Source organism: Etheostoma spectabile, chromosome 16 (genome assembly GCF_008692095.1).
Source record: "Etheostoma spectabile isolate EspeVRDwgs_2016 chromosome 16, UIUC_Espe_1.0, whole genome shotgun sequence".
Taxonomy (NCBI): domain Eukaryota; kingdom Metazoa; phylum Chordata; class Actinopteri; order Perciformes; family Percidae; genus Etheostoma; species Etheostoma spectabile.
In genome coordinates, this window is record NC_045748.1 from 737,112 (window position 1) to 752,144 (window position 15,033).

The 15,033-nt window shown below is 39.5% G+C and overlaps 1 protein-coding gene across 8 annotated transcripts in view; it reads left to right on the forward strand.

The window, feature by feature from the left end:
• Positions 1-15,033, forward strand: part of cacna1bb (calcium channel, voltage-dependent, N type, alpha 1B subunit, b) — a 300,576-nt gene that overhangs the window by 172,915 nt on the left and 112,628 nt on the right. For 2 of the 8 annotated variants that reach the window (XM_032540360.1, XM_032540362.1), the window contains exon 17: positions 14,724-14,753. The exons of the other annotated variants lie outside the window; for them this stretch is intronic. In XM_032540360.1, coding sequence (XP_032396251.1) covers positions 14,724-14,753 — 30 coding nt within the window. The remainder of the gene's footprint in view (positions 1-14,723; positions 14,754-15,033) is intronic. 8 annotated transcript variants of the gene reach the window in all.

The window sequence follows — 15,033 nt, forward strand, 5'->3', positions numbered from 1 at the left end:
CGATGAAATGCTGCATTGACTTTAGACCAGGTTTTTGTTGGTCAATGGCAAGACCACCTCTCGCTGCCTTGTGATAGCAATACGCCAAGAATGCACCTGAACACACCTCCCTGTTAGACCAGCACGCCCATGGGCGCAAAGACGGGCGCAGGTGCATTTGCTATTTAAACAACGGTCTTAAAATAGCAAAGACACTTGCGTCGGGCTGTGCCAGGTGCACGATAGGGCCCTCAGGGTGTTTTTGATTTGTCTGAGAAAAATGTTATTCTCGCAAATTAAAGGAAAATTTGAGATTCATATTTGAATAAAGGATTCTAAAGCTTTCTTAAAGGATGTTTGCCTGCCTGTGATTTATAACTAGAAAAACACATATTTTTTATTGCATTGTTATTTTAGAGAAAGCTGTTTAGCCAGGCTTGGTAAATGTACTGAAAGTTAGAATTCTGCTCCTATTTTCTTCAGTTTAGTTTAAATCCCTTTTTGTGAAAAGATGATCAAAAATAAATATGAAAAGGTCAATAGTGCACTTTAAGTGAATAGTCACACAATTACAAAGACGCATTGAAAGCCTTGACCCCCGAGGGTGGGAATGTCACCGAGTGTGTTGTTATATTGTCACCACTGCGGCACGTAGTGTTCCCTCTCAGATGAAATGCCACTTTCACATGAAGTCAGTCTCCTCGAATTGAGGGCCTTCACAAACACCACACCACAACCGGATGTCTTTGAAGCAGCCAACTGTTGCCATGGCGCCGAGGCTTACATCAGTCTACGCCATCGTTAGCATCGCATTAGTGTCTGGTGATGGACAAGTGTGAGATGAGTCTGACGTCCTCATAGTGCTTCAAGCCAGCCCAACGCATCAGTACGGGCACACGCTCTACTTTCACCTTAAAGTCTAAAAATGTACACAGGGTGTCAAATAATTTCATTTTCAGTGAAAAACAGACATTTTACTGTTCTTGTGCTCACCAATAATGTCACTTTTTGTTTAATAAAATCTATCAAAACTGAAGAAAATGGATCATTTAAATTGTTTAATGAAAAAAAGGCTTTCAACCTGAATAGAAGATTAAACATCCTATTAGACGAGGACGAGGGATGCTTTGTAATATTCCGACTCTATTTTTGGCTCAGAGATTATGTTTTTTGCTCTCAAAACACCAACAGTAATCTCCTGTTAAAATTGAAAGATAAACAGCTTGAGGCAGAGGAGCGTCTGCTTGCTGAGACTCACAGGACAGCACCGACTCTTCGGAAAAGAAATATGGGATAAGCTTAAAGGAAACATTCAGGCTTTACTGTAATGGAATAATGACTTTTTCTAAATGCTGCTTTGTAGCTTTCAGTTTTAAGGGTGCAGCCCTTCTTTGTTGATTAATTTGTTCAGACACAGGAGAGATGGCATTTTATATTTTCAGCTCTTCGGCCTTCCTGGTATGAAAGGCTCAGCACAGCCTCTTCATGAAAAAAATGTTTTTCTCTTAATGCCAACAAGTAAACCTACCTTATAACATAATATTATATTATATAATGGAACTAATAAGTCTTAATAAGGTATTTGGGATTTTGCAAAGATATAATGCAAACTCATCAAAACCCTAGTATACAGTATGCAGTATCCAGTGGGCTGCCTCTTTGTAGTCAGCCTCGTCCTCATAGTATAAAAGCCATTTTATATTGTTTTCATAGTTCCAATGCTCAGAAGTGTGTTTGATTTCAATATCATACAGCCGTTAATTCCAGTCCACTTGCACATGCCTGTGTGTTCTCAGAGATGTGTGTTTTATTCACCCATACAATGTAAACTTGGTGCTATTGTTCAAAGGATTAGATCTGGGGAGCGTTAGGGCACGAGCTTTTGTGGTGTTTGGCCTCACATGATTCTTGTTTTCAGGGTGGCTTTAATGAAGTCCCCGTGGATGACGCGCGGAAGCCAAGCGGCAAGCTCCCGATTCTGATTGTCAGAGTAAACAGAGGTCGGCGCACACAGGCGCAGCAGCAAACTGTCACCGCCATTCCCTGCACTAGGCCAGTTAATCCTCAAAGGAAGGAGGAGAGGATGGGGGAGAGAGGAGGATGTGGTGGAGAACAGGAAGGAAAGGGAAGAGCGGAGAGGAAGAAGCTGAGATGAAATGAAGAAAGTGATGGAGGGATAATCAGTGGGTTTAGAGAGGGGCGACTGATGGAGGATGCCGTAATGAGATGGAGATGGACAAAGGTAGAAGGAGCGAAGCATTAGAAGAGAGCTTATGATGAAATACCAAGGAAGAAAACAGCTTATTGAATTAGCTGCCCTACCATTCTCTCTCTCTCTTCCTTCCCACCGCCATCTCCCTCATGCATGTACAGCAAGTCCGAGGCATGATGGTGGACATTATTGGACCGTGGTGGGTTTTCATTGATTTACTACCCAGTGGCGCAAGGACAAACCCCAGTGCAGTTACTAGTTATGAAACACACACACACACACACACACACACGCACACACACACACACCTACCCCATTAGGCATTCAGCTTGCAGATGTGCCCTGTCAGTCTTGATAGATTTTGCGCCTAAACTAGCAACCGTATATTGTAATTTTCATCACATGATCCATTAGAGACTACAACAAACACATATTACCCATTAATTAACATGCATGCACATCTCTAAATGACAAAAAATACCAAAGGAAAAAAAAGAAATTATTCATTTCAAGGGTGCAAAAGGGTCACCTTTGACAAAATGAGGCAATGACAAAAGACAACATTTGTGTGATTTGTGACGTTTCCGATGCCTTGAACTTACATTCGTAGCTATAATTACATTAATTCTAGGGTGATATGTTACCCTATATCCTCATGCTAAAATCAGCTGTAAATCCATTCATTTTAAAACTGATTTTAAAAAATAAATGTTTCCCTTCTTTGTCACTTTTTTACCCCAGATTGAGTTTGAACCCCTGCATTTATAGTTTATTTATATTTGTTGTAGTTTATGACATATACAAACAAAATAAAATGCTTATTGTACATAAACTTTATGTACGATAAGCATTTCAATTTCTTTGTTTGTCACTGACTATTTTACAAAAAAAGAGCATGGTTTATTTTTCGAGGGCGTGTTTAGCAAATTAAACTAAGAGGACCAAAATACAAAAATACAAAACAACACCAAAGTCACATATGAGTGTCCAAGTGCTTTTGGTTTGTTTGTTATGTATTTTCAGAATTTCACTTAGTAAACTTTATTATAGCTTTTTTTTCAATTTGTTTGGTTATAGGCATTACAAAATGTTTTATCTTTTATGGTAAAGTTATTCATTCAGCTATAAAATATCTATATTCAGACATACCTTTATCCCAAAATGTTTTTTTTATTGTTTAATATTGATATTAATATTCGCCACAAAAACCTAGGACCAGTCGGGATCTAGTAAACATGCATACACAGTTAATGCATGTATACACAACACACACACACCCACACATACACACACATACACACACACACACACACACACACCACAGGATCTGCAATGAAAAGGAGAAACCAGCTGTCATTTGTGCAGACGGCCGCTGTAGGAACAATGTGCTCCACTTCCTCCTCAGTTCCTCCTTTTTCCTCTCCTCCTTTGTGTGTTTTTTGTCCCCACACAAACACATTTTCTTCACTCTTGGTCCTCTGACTGCTTCACGTGACACATAGCATCATTTGATTTATAAGAAGTTTAAAGTACATTTCATTCATTCAATAGAGCAGAAATAAACATGACATCAAAACACATTCAATGGAAAATTACTGTCTAAATCAGGAGCTCTACTGTGTCATGCAATGTCAACTGCATTTTGATTATTTGTTTCTGCCAAAAAAAGTAATTTCATAAACCTTGATATCAGAAGATATCCAAGATGGAATTTTATGTTTATATTTGATGTACTGTAGTTTGACTGTTATCGGGCAGTTAATTGACTCTAAGGGCGTGAAGCGCACAGCGTGAAGCGCACGGCACAGCTGCGTTTAGAGCGTGTCCAAATCCACTTTTGCAAGTTGATGGCGGAAAAAAGGGTCCGTGTGACGGGCGCATGGTTGAAAAGGGTTGTACTTATTTTATAGGTGTGCGTTTGGGCGTAACATGCAATAAACCAATCAGAGTGTCATCTCCCATTCCCTTTAAAAGCCAGGTGTGTTTGCACCTTGGTGCATTGCTATAATGATGGCGGATTTGCACCATAACATTAAATTTGTAATCTTTTGCATGTGTGTGTGTGCTGCGCTTCCCTGTGTGTGTGTGTGTGTGTGTGTGTGTGTGTGTGTGTGTGTGTGTGTGTGTGTGTGAGTGTGCGTGTGTGTGTGTAACAAGCATAGTGTGTGTGCGCGCTGTGCATAAGCCTAGGTGCATTTCACTAATGCCCTGTTAAAATAACTGCCTCAAGATAGCAATCTGTCTGAACACACCTCCCTGTTAGACCAGCACGCCCATGGGCGCAGGTGCATTTGCTGTCTAAACGACATGGGCGCCGGACGGGAAAATAACAACTGCGCCAGTCTTAACAATAGCAAAGAAACTTTGTACCGGGTGCAAGATAGGGCCTTGCGTATCTTAAGCATGTAAACAGTACTTATGTCTGTACTTGTTTAATAAAAGGGCATTATGCAGTTTTGGGCAATTCTTTGCTCTTTTCTCACTTTTTGTTCGCTGGTTTCTCTCTAGAGCCCCCTCTACAGCTTCAGAATATTAATTAATAATATTTGACAGCTCCTATGTTTACCTGTGTCTGACCCCTCCCCCAGTCAGTCTGACGTTTCTTCTTTCTCTGTTCCTCCGACAATGCTTTCCTAACTTTCTGCTTCTTTTTTGCCGGCTCCGCCATGATGATAGTGTGAAAATATCTATAGCTACTTTGTTAGACGGTTCCAAAATGGGCGTATGTGTTATATGTCATTGTCTCGTCTTTGTCATGAAAAAAAAGTTGTTGACGGACGTATTTAGTCTCGTCTGACGACAATATCACTGCAGTTAAGGTGGATTCAGCTTTAAAAAACTGCATAGTTCCCCTTTAATAAGGACTCAATGGGCTCTATTTTTGTGATGGTGCGTGAAGCATGGTGAGCTGCACATACTGTCAAATATTTTAATTTCTATTTCATTTTAATTGCTGCAGATCACAAATCTGTGCTTTAATCGACTGTCTTTAATAACTTTGAATTTGGAAGTTACTGACAAGGATGGAAGCTGTCAAAGTACTGTGATAGACTGGATTTAAGAGACGATGGGCCAGCATGACAGTACATTTATAGTCAATTACAGACATTAACTATGACTGAGGAATATTTTTCCTTTTTAAATAAGACAGTCAGCCTTTAATTCTCTGCCAAAAACCTAATTTAATCTTTTAATGTTTGGGCAAAGTGTTAAATAGGCATCTTGAATTCTATTTGGATCAAATTCTTATGGATCTCTATGGGTCAGCAAGAATGATATGGGTACAATTTTTAAAGTCTTAATAGCAAGAAAGCCAAATACACAGGTGGAAGTAGAGAAAGCCATGTACTTGTTCTCATCTGCATTTAAAAAAAGTGTAGGATTAATGAGTGGTAACTGGAAAGCATCAAAGGCCGATTGAAGTAAGAGCCTATAGTGGGAGTAGAATTAGTGGCATACAAAATAGTGTCACCAGCACCAGCATGCAAGTGTAATGGGCTGGGAATAGAACTCTGTGCTACCTCATGACTGATCTTTTAAGTTCTCCTTGTAAGGAAACCGTGAACCCAATTGAGAGAGGACTCATCTATGTTTATATAGATTGTTGCATTTTATGAACTGAACTTTGGTTCCTAACTTTTGACGTACCCTGTTACTTATACTTTATAAAGCAACCTTTTTTCCCACAAAATTGATCCAATTACTAATGTTGAAATTGGTTTGGTTTAGTGCTTGATTTGCGTACTTATTTACCTCACTAATGGAACCATTTATTCATTACTTTTAGCTTACTATTTTAACCATTTATGGCAGGGTTTCTGGTGACAAAATGACAAAATTATAATCATATTTTCCATACCTTTAGTATTCATGAAATGTATTTTTTTCAAGTTGGCATTGCTTTACAAAAACACAGCCCATCTCACTTTTTGAATGTGGCTGCATTTTGCTGCCTTTGTACTTATATACTGCATAGTGACAATAAAGTTGAATCTAATCTAATTCTGAAGCTCAGGCCACCACTGATAAACAATCATCAGTTTCTTAATCAATCATATGATTATCAATCATTTCTGGAATTTATTCAGTGTTAACCCCTGTGTTGTCTTCCCGTCAAAACTGAAAATCAACACTTTTGTTGACGCTTTTTATTGATGTTTTTAACTTTTGTTACATTTTTGTTCCTTTTTTCAACACTTTTTTCAGTGTTTGTCACTTTTTTGACATTGAAAATCAAAGAGTTCCTTTTTTTTTAATCAAATAGCAATGAGCAGTTACAACAACAACAAAAACAATATTTTATTCTTTTTTTTTTTTTTTTTAGAAACCTTTATTTATTAAAATTTTCAACTTTACGACAACAACAACAAACAACAAACATATCTGCTTAGCACAAGAAGGAAAATGCATTTGTTAAATAAAAAAACCAGAAAGAAAAAATAAAATAAATAAATAAATAAATAAAAATAAATAATAATTATTAAAAAAAAAAAAAAAAAAAAAAAAAAAAAAAAAACTCTTGCAATATCTGTATTACAAAGTCAGAAAGTTGAAATATACAACCTATGCATCTTGTACATCTTGCTGGCTTTCCAAAAAGTTTGTAAATTGTTCCCATACTTTGTAGAAACTTTGTAGCTTCCCCTTTTTAGCATAAGTCATTTTTTCCAAGGCCAGAGTATTAGACAGGGTCTTGAACCAAGCATTGACAGACGGTGCTTCCATAGCTTTCCATGAGATGGCAATACAATGTTTAGCTTGTAGTGAGCACATATATACCATCTTCCTACCCGCACTCGACAGTCTTAAGTCTGTTGGAACAAGCCCTAGAATGAACAACTTAGGACAGACGGGCAGTCTGGTGGAGCTAATCTCAGAGACTCGTTCTATTACCTTTCCCCAGAATTCTCTAATTTTAGGGCAGGTCCACAGGCAGTGATAAAGTGTGCCCTCCTCTAGACCACACTTAGTGCAGAGGTCAGGGTTGTTGTTATTGAAGCGGTGCAATAAAGAAGGAGTCATATATGTGCGCATAATCCATTTGTACTGTATAAGTTTAAATCTGGTATTGATAGTTTGAGTCTGTGCTGTGTGGCACACCATTGTCCATTCATCCTCAGAAATTTCTGTATCTATGTCACTGGACCATTTCATTCTCTTTTCATTTGAAGATTCATTGGAGTTTTCCACAATTAAGCTATAAGTAACCGAAACCTGACAACGTCCATGCATATAATTTAGTACAGCTTCTTCAAGACTGGACAGCGGTGGTTTGTTTATCCGTTGTTTGTATTTTTTCAAAATATAGCTCCTAATTTGCAAATATTTGAAGAAGTGGTTCCTTGGTATATTGTAAGCACCCTGTAATTCCTCAAAGCTATACAATACCTTATCTGCATTGTACATGTCCCTAATTTTACTAATTCCTTTCATTGCCCATGATTTGAACCCTAAGTCGTTTCTTCCTGCTGGAAATCGGTGGTTTCCCCAAATTGGGGTGAACCCTGACATATCTGGATCAATGCCCAAATGTGATTGCACTTTGTGCCAGACTACGATAGAGTTTTTAACGAAGGGGTTGAGTGTGGTCTTTAACAGGTTTTTTAATGAATCAGAAAATAAGTATAATTTTAGTGGCAAGGTGGATGTGGTGCAGCTTTCTATTTCAACCCAGGAATTTTTTGGTTCACTAGAGAACCAATGCATGATTGCCTTAATCTGGGCCGCCCAGTAATACCATAGAAAGTTAGGCACTTGTAGGCCCCCTCTATCATAAGGCAGATAAAGTAAGGACATTCTAAGTCTTGGGCGCCTATTATTCCAAATGAAATTAGTTATTAATTCCTTTAATTTAGGGAAGAGAGTAGGAGGGGGACTAAGTGGAATAGATTGAAAAAGATACAAGAATTTTGGTAAGATATTCATTTTGATTATATTTACACGACCAATTAGAGATATAGGGAGATCTGACCATCTCTTCAGAGTATTACTGGTTGAAGATAGGATTGGGTTATAATTTTCTGAGACTATATCATGTATTTTGGGGGTGACTTGTATCCCCAAGTACTTAAAGCCCTTGGATGCGTTATGAAATTCGTTCCCCACAGTTGGATTGTTTCTTTCTTTGTCATTCAGAAACATAATATTAGACTTGGTTTTGTTAACTTTATAGCCAGAGATTTTCCCAAAAGTTGCTATTGTGTGAAGAAAGGCAGGAAGGGATTGTGTCAGATTTTTTAAAAAGAGTATGATGTCGTCTGCAAAAAGGCTAATTCTGTGTTCACAGCTTCCTATTGTTACTCCCCGTATCAACGAGTGTGATCTAATTGTTAGAGCCAGTGGTTCTATGGACATTACAAACAAAAGGGGCGACAGTGGGCATCCTTGACGTGTTCCTCTGGTAAGTTTAAATGGGTTGGACGTCATAGAGTTTGTCAGGACTGCTGCAGTGGGTCTATCGTATAATAACTTCACCCGCTTAATAAAATTTTGTCCCAGGCCAAATCTAGGGAGTATATCAAATAAATATGGCCATTCCAGCCTATCAAATGCCTTCTCACAATCCAAGGAGAGTAGGGCCACATCAGGGCGTCCATTTTCTATATTAATAATATTTAGGACTCTTCTAAGATTGTGAAAAGCTTGCCTTCCCACCACAAATCCATTTTGGTCTTCGTGAATTAAACTAGGTAGGAATTTCTCTAATCTCCGTGCAATGACCTTAGCTAATGAGTTTCATGTCTGAGTTCAGAAGAGATATGGGTCGGTAAGATTCACATTTAGTAGGTGGCTTACCAGGTTTTAATATAGTAGTGATGAGGGCTGTAGAGAAGGAAGGTGGTAAGGAGTCTGTTCTAAAGGCTTCTTCAAGCATATGGAATAAGTGGGGAATCAGCATATCTTTAAAGGTCTTATATATTTCAATGGGCAGCCCATCTGGGCCAGCAGTTTTCCCACTTTGCATAGACATTAGGGCACTATAAAACTCCTCTAACTCTAATGGTCTCTCCAGAGTTTCCCTGTCTTCATGAGAAAGAGTAGGAAAGTCCAGGGCATCAAGAAAACCATTTAAAGATGTTTTATCAGCTGAAAACTCAGATTTATAAAGTATTTCATAGAATTTCTGAAATGCTTCATTTATTTCTTTGGGGTCTGAAGTTGTTGTTCCATTAGGCTTTTCTACCTCATGTATGGATCTCTCATTCTGTAGGGTTTTAATGCGCCAGGCAAGTAATTTGCCAGCTTTTTCCCCTTGATCGTAGAATTGTTGTTTTAATTTATTTAAATCGTTTAAGGCCTTATTTACTGATTTTACATTATACTGGGCTCTAAGTATGTTTAATCTTTGCTCTACAGCTGGGGTCTTATTAGTTACAATTTGCTCTTCTAGTGTTTTAATTTCTTTTTCAATTTCTAACAGCTTCTTTTTAAATTCTTTAGATTTATAACTGGTATAGCTTAATATTTGCCCTCTGATGTAAGCCTTTAAGGCATCCCATCTGGTTAGCGACGAAGTTTCATTTTTGTTGAACTCGAAAAACACATCTATATTTGCATTAAGGAACTGTACAAACTCAGGATCTTTGAGCCATTTATTATCAAATCTCCACTTAGGAGGCCCACTGTATTCTTTACCCGCCTTGAACTCCAAGGATACTGCTGCATGATCCGATATTATTATGCTGTTGTAATAACAACTCTTGACTTTGAATATTGAGATATTAGAAATGAGAAAATAATCAAGTCTGGAATAGGTATTGTATGTAGTAGAGTGACATGAGTATTCTCTCTTATCTGGATTATGTCTCCTTAATATATCACACAACCCCAGCTCTTCCATGAAATGGTGAATTACCCTTCTTGCATGACTATGAGATGAGTCTTGACCACACTCTCGGTCCATGGTAGGATTTAAGACACAGTTGAAATCTCCTCCCATTATAACCTCCCCCCTCAAGGTTGAAATAGTTAGAAAAATATTCTTGTAAAAATCAGGATCATCTTTATTCGGCCCATAGACATTAACTAAATTAAGATAATTTCCCAATATTTGCCCTGTAGAATTATATATCTGCCCCCAGGGTCCATAATAGTTGAGATTATCTGAATTGGAATAGATTTGTGAATTAAGATAGCTACTCCTCTAGCCTGAGAGGAGAAGTTAGCAGCAAACACTTGTCCCTGCCACCTTCTACGTATCCTGATGACTTCAGTGGAGACTAAGTGGGTTTCCTGTAGAAATATAATTCTAGAGCCCAAGTGTTTTAGTCTAGTCATTACCTGTTTTATTTTCACCAAACTGCCTAAGCCTCTTATGTTCCATGACGTTAATTTGTATACCTGGTTATCTGCCATTAGGGGGTACTATGTGAAGTCTTAACAAAGAGCATGAGCTGTACTGAAAAGTCGGGTAATATGAAGGGGGACAGAGGAGAGGGAAATGCATAAAAAATAACAATAAGAATAAACAAAGTGACTATACACATAAAATAATGAAAACCCACACAAGAACCACACAAAAACATTCTGCTAGAACATGCAAAATGTTGAACCGGTAACATCCGCCTACTGACTGCCTACTTTACAGTCTAAGCTAAGTAAATCCAGCTTCCAACAGCTCCTGATTAGGAGCAAGAACAAGTCTAATGAACTAAATTGACCACCTTTAGTCTCTGTGTATTCAAATAGTAGCAGTAATAATACCACCCCTTTATGTTGGGACAAAAAAGAACGTTTTTAGAATATGCTATAGCCAATGATACGTGTAAGGTTAATCTTGAAATGGTTCTAAAAGCAAATAGGTTACTCAGTGCCAGCATGCCTCATTTAGTTAGTCGGTGACACCCTTTAAGGCAGGGGTCTCAAACTCAACTTACTTGTGGGCCGCTGGAAGTAGAGTCTGGGTTTGGCTGGGGCGCATCAAGTATTCCAAAAAAACCTCTATTTCCTCCAAAAGGGCGCGGATGCCGGGTGCTTTAAGCCCCTAGACTGATATGGTTGGTGCATTCACAACAACAGACAATCACATTGACAAACAGGCATTGCGCGCAAAGGGTACTTAGCTAGCTTGACAACCATTACGCTGCTGTCAGGAGACTACTACGGTAGCCCATAAGTGACAAGCGCAATGACAAAAAGTTTCAGAACGCGCGGGCCGCACTAACACTTAACTTTGATGTCAAGTAGGGGGCCACAAAATATATCCCGCGGGCCGCAATTGGCCCCCGGGCCGCGAGTTTGAGACCCATGCTTTAAGGCGAGAGACAACATAATAATATTAGGCCCAATTAAATTAGCCAGTATTCTTTTCTTTTTCTTACTTGTAAACATCTTTCAAATCGAGTCAGGCTCCTGTACTGGATGATAAGTAGCCTAACCAGTTCTGTTTCATGGCTATTGCAAGTTTGCATCTATATCATACATCACCCTGACTCTGAAATAGATTCATCGCCAATACTGTGAAGAAACTTCTCCACTTCTCCGGGCGTCTGGAAGAAGATGACTTTGCCTTGGTATGTCACCCGAAGCTTGGCAGGGTATTGAAGACCATACTCTATTCCCTTGGAGTGTAGAGATTGTTTCACCGCGTAGTAGGCGTTCCGTTGGCGTTGCACGTCGGCTGAGAAGTCCGAGAAAAGTTTCACCTGTCGGTTGTTGTACATAATCGTCGTCTTCTTCCGCGCCGCGTTCATAACTCTCACTTTATCCTTGAAGTTCAGGAATTTTGCTATCAGTGGTCTCGGGCGTTCAGTTGTCTGCTTCTGCCTCTGTTTGCCTGAAGTGCTAGCGGGTGGAGTAACTGCAATGCGGTGAGCTCGCTCGATCCGCAGCGGATGAGGGAAGTTCTCAGGTCCCAGGACGTCGATGAACCAATTCTCCAGAAAGGATTCAGCATCAGCACCCTCCACCTTTTCTTCCAATCCAATGATGCGTAGATTAGAACGGCGTGAGCGGTTCTCAAGGTCGTCATTCTTTTCCGTAAGTTGTTTCACTTTAGCTTCCAGCTCTGACACCGTAGCTGTTAACTGTGCTGTTACATCCTCCGTGTCTCCTATGCGCTGTTCAGCTGCGGTTATCCGGCATTTCATAGCATCCAAATCCGATCTAATGTGGGCTATGCCATCAATAACTTCCCCGTGGCGCGCTAATGTTTCATTCTTGAGAAGAGCGATGGCCTCTAACACAGCATCTTGATTATGGATAACCTTCGGCCACCGTTGTTTGCGTCGTCCTCTCGCTATCCTCCACTGAAGAGGCTGCAAGTCCGGAGCTAGCAAGAAGTTTGTCATTTGGCGGAGTTTTTGTCGGCTCGTTAGGATGGTTGTCGGATTTAGTTTTGCCCTTTCTTGCGCCTGACATAGTTAACCTTACTTTTAAACGTCTAAGCGTTCTTTTGGAGTTCGGTGTATGGAGTTTTAAGAGAGTAGAGTGTATAAGTAGTACAGAGACTAAAAAGCAGCGTCTGACTATCTCGCCGCCATTACCGGAAGTCCCATATTTTATTCTTAATTGTCACATACACACAGTGCAATGTAATAAAAGTGTATTACTGCATTTTAACCCATCCTAAATAGTAGGAGCAATGGACAGCTATACATACAGCATCCGTGGAGCAATTTGGGGTTCAGTGTGTACTCAAGGACACTGTCTTGTGGCCCAGGAGCCTGGAATTGAACCACCAACCTTGTGGATATGGACCCAATCCACTTCCGAGCCACAAGCCAACAGTTGATGTTCTGGAAGTTAAATGAATGTCACAATTTATATTCCCATACAGCCCTAAGTGAGCAATACCATCTTGAGCTGAGGCAGATTTTTGTTTTCAAGACAAAGAAACACAATATGAGAAAGGTTGAATTTGGTGGTGAAATTGGCAGCATCTGTTTTTACATATAAAAGGTGCAATATTTAATACTGACAGCTAGTGTTTAAAATAATTACTGCAGTACAAATTCAAAATATGTCTCCCCTAACCCCTCCCTACCCATACGGAGGTTACAGCCTGAGACCGCAGCGTCCATAGTCTTGTTTTGCCAGACCCTGCTCCAAAGCGCGCTGAAGGAGCGTCCACAACAATGTTGCTAGACGCTTGTCTCACATAGCCAGATATCTTCACAGAACAGTGGTGGAGCTAACATTAGCTGCTGGCTAAATTGACAGTCATAGAAGCCTGTGCTCACGCAGAGCTCTGTACCCAACTAACAGACAAATTTTCAGCTTAGAATACTGAAAGGAACTGCTAAAAATAACTCTACCTTGCCGTCCTCTCCACTCACACACACTTAGCACAATTGCTAAACACACTGCACACTCAAGGTCCTTTATTTCTGATATATAGCCCCTCTCTTGGCTTATAATAACTCACCGTTGTTGGCTACGGCCGCTGAACAGGCTACACGTTGGAAACAGCCGTGGCCCGCTTGCCTGGTCCTCTGGTAACGTTAGCAGTTAGCAGGGTTAGCATGGCGGCGTTAGCCAGCACCAGTCGGGATCACTTTACTGGCTGTTTCTCAATTGTTTTTGTGAGTAACCAACTTGGGTATTCTAGCTATATAAATCAATGTGGGTACACAAATGTTGAAATTACATAAAATGACTGTCTGTTGTAGCTGTGATAAGTTAGCCTAAAGCTAATGCTTACCTGTTCAGGAGGAAATTAGCCAACTCAGCATCTTTTTGGGCTCCTCTGTCTCCATCTTTCAAATACGTCTCCAATATTTACCCAGTGTTTGTAACGTCTCTGGTCACGCAACTGTAAGAAACATACAATTTTTTCTTAATGTCGGGTAGAATCTATCTCCGTTGATCCCGTTCGTTTGTTTGCTGCTTTCATGGCTGTACCAACGTTACAGCTGTAGCGTGCTGGGGTTTACGTTTTTACAGGTATATCTAGCCCCCCGGCCTGGCTGTCAAACTGGGCAGTTGATAACAACACACACAACAGCACAACACAAACAGAAATTCTGTTACAAAACGGAAATTTCAAAAGGACAAAATACTGGCATTAGCATTGTTGTCAGAAAAGATAGTATTTCAACTTAGCGTGTTTCTCTTATTTCTGATGACCCATTGGGGTAATTTTTGGATTTATTACAGTAAAAATATCACATATTGGACAGTTTAAAGAACATTTTCTAATTCATACAATCATTGTTTTCAATTGTTTTCAGCCTGGATGCTGTAAACCTACTGAATTGTCACCATTACATTACATTACATTAAGTGTCTTGCTCAGGGACACATGTAACGTGGATGTGGGAATTGATCCCAAACCAAATGCGTTTGTCATGTCCACTGCACCATCACCACCCCATCGCCACAATCCCTATTCAAGTTACATTTGCTCTCAAACCTTTCTTAGATTTTGCCTCACTTTTGTAATATAACCTTCTTCTATCTAACCCCACATATTTCCTTTTTAAGAATAACGGACACTTGAAATTATGAAGGATCAGCACTGTAGGCTATTTTTAGTTGAATCACCAACCCGGCCTTACACATCTCTGTATCATTCTCTCATTGTCTTCTTTAGTTTCAAGACCATGGATTCAGGTTTTGGCAGGTTTGTTGGGTCATTTGGGGGCTTTCTGAAAAGATTTTTGATCATTTGTGTAGAACGTTTGCATGTCTGATGATTAACTTGGACCTGTTAACTTTCAAGAAAAATCACAAGGTAACATAAGATAAATCTGCAGCTATACAGTGGAGCTCGAAAGTTTGGGCACCCCAGGTAATGATTTGTATTAATGTTCATAAAGAAGCCAAGAAAAGATGGAAAAATCTCAAAGGCATAAAATGACAGATCTGACATTCGTATTATATGTCACAAAAAGTTAGATTTT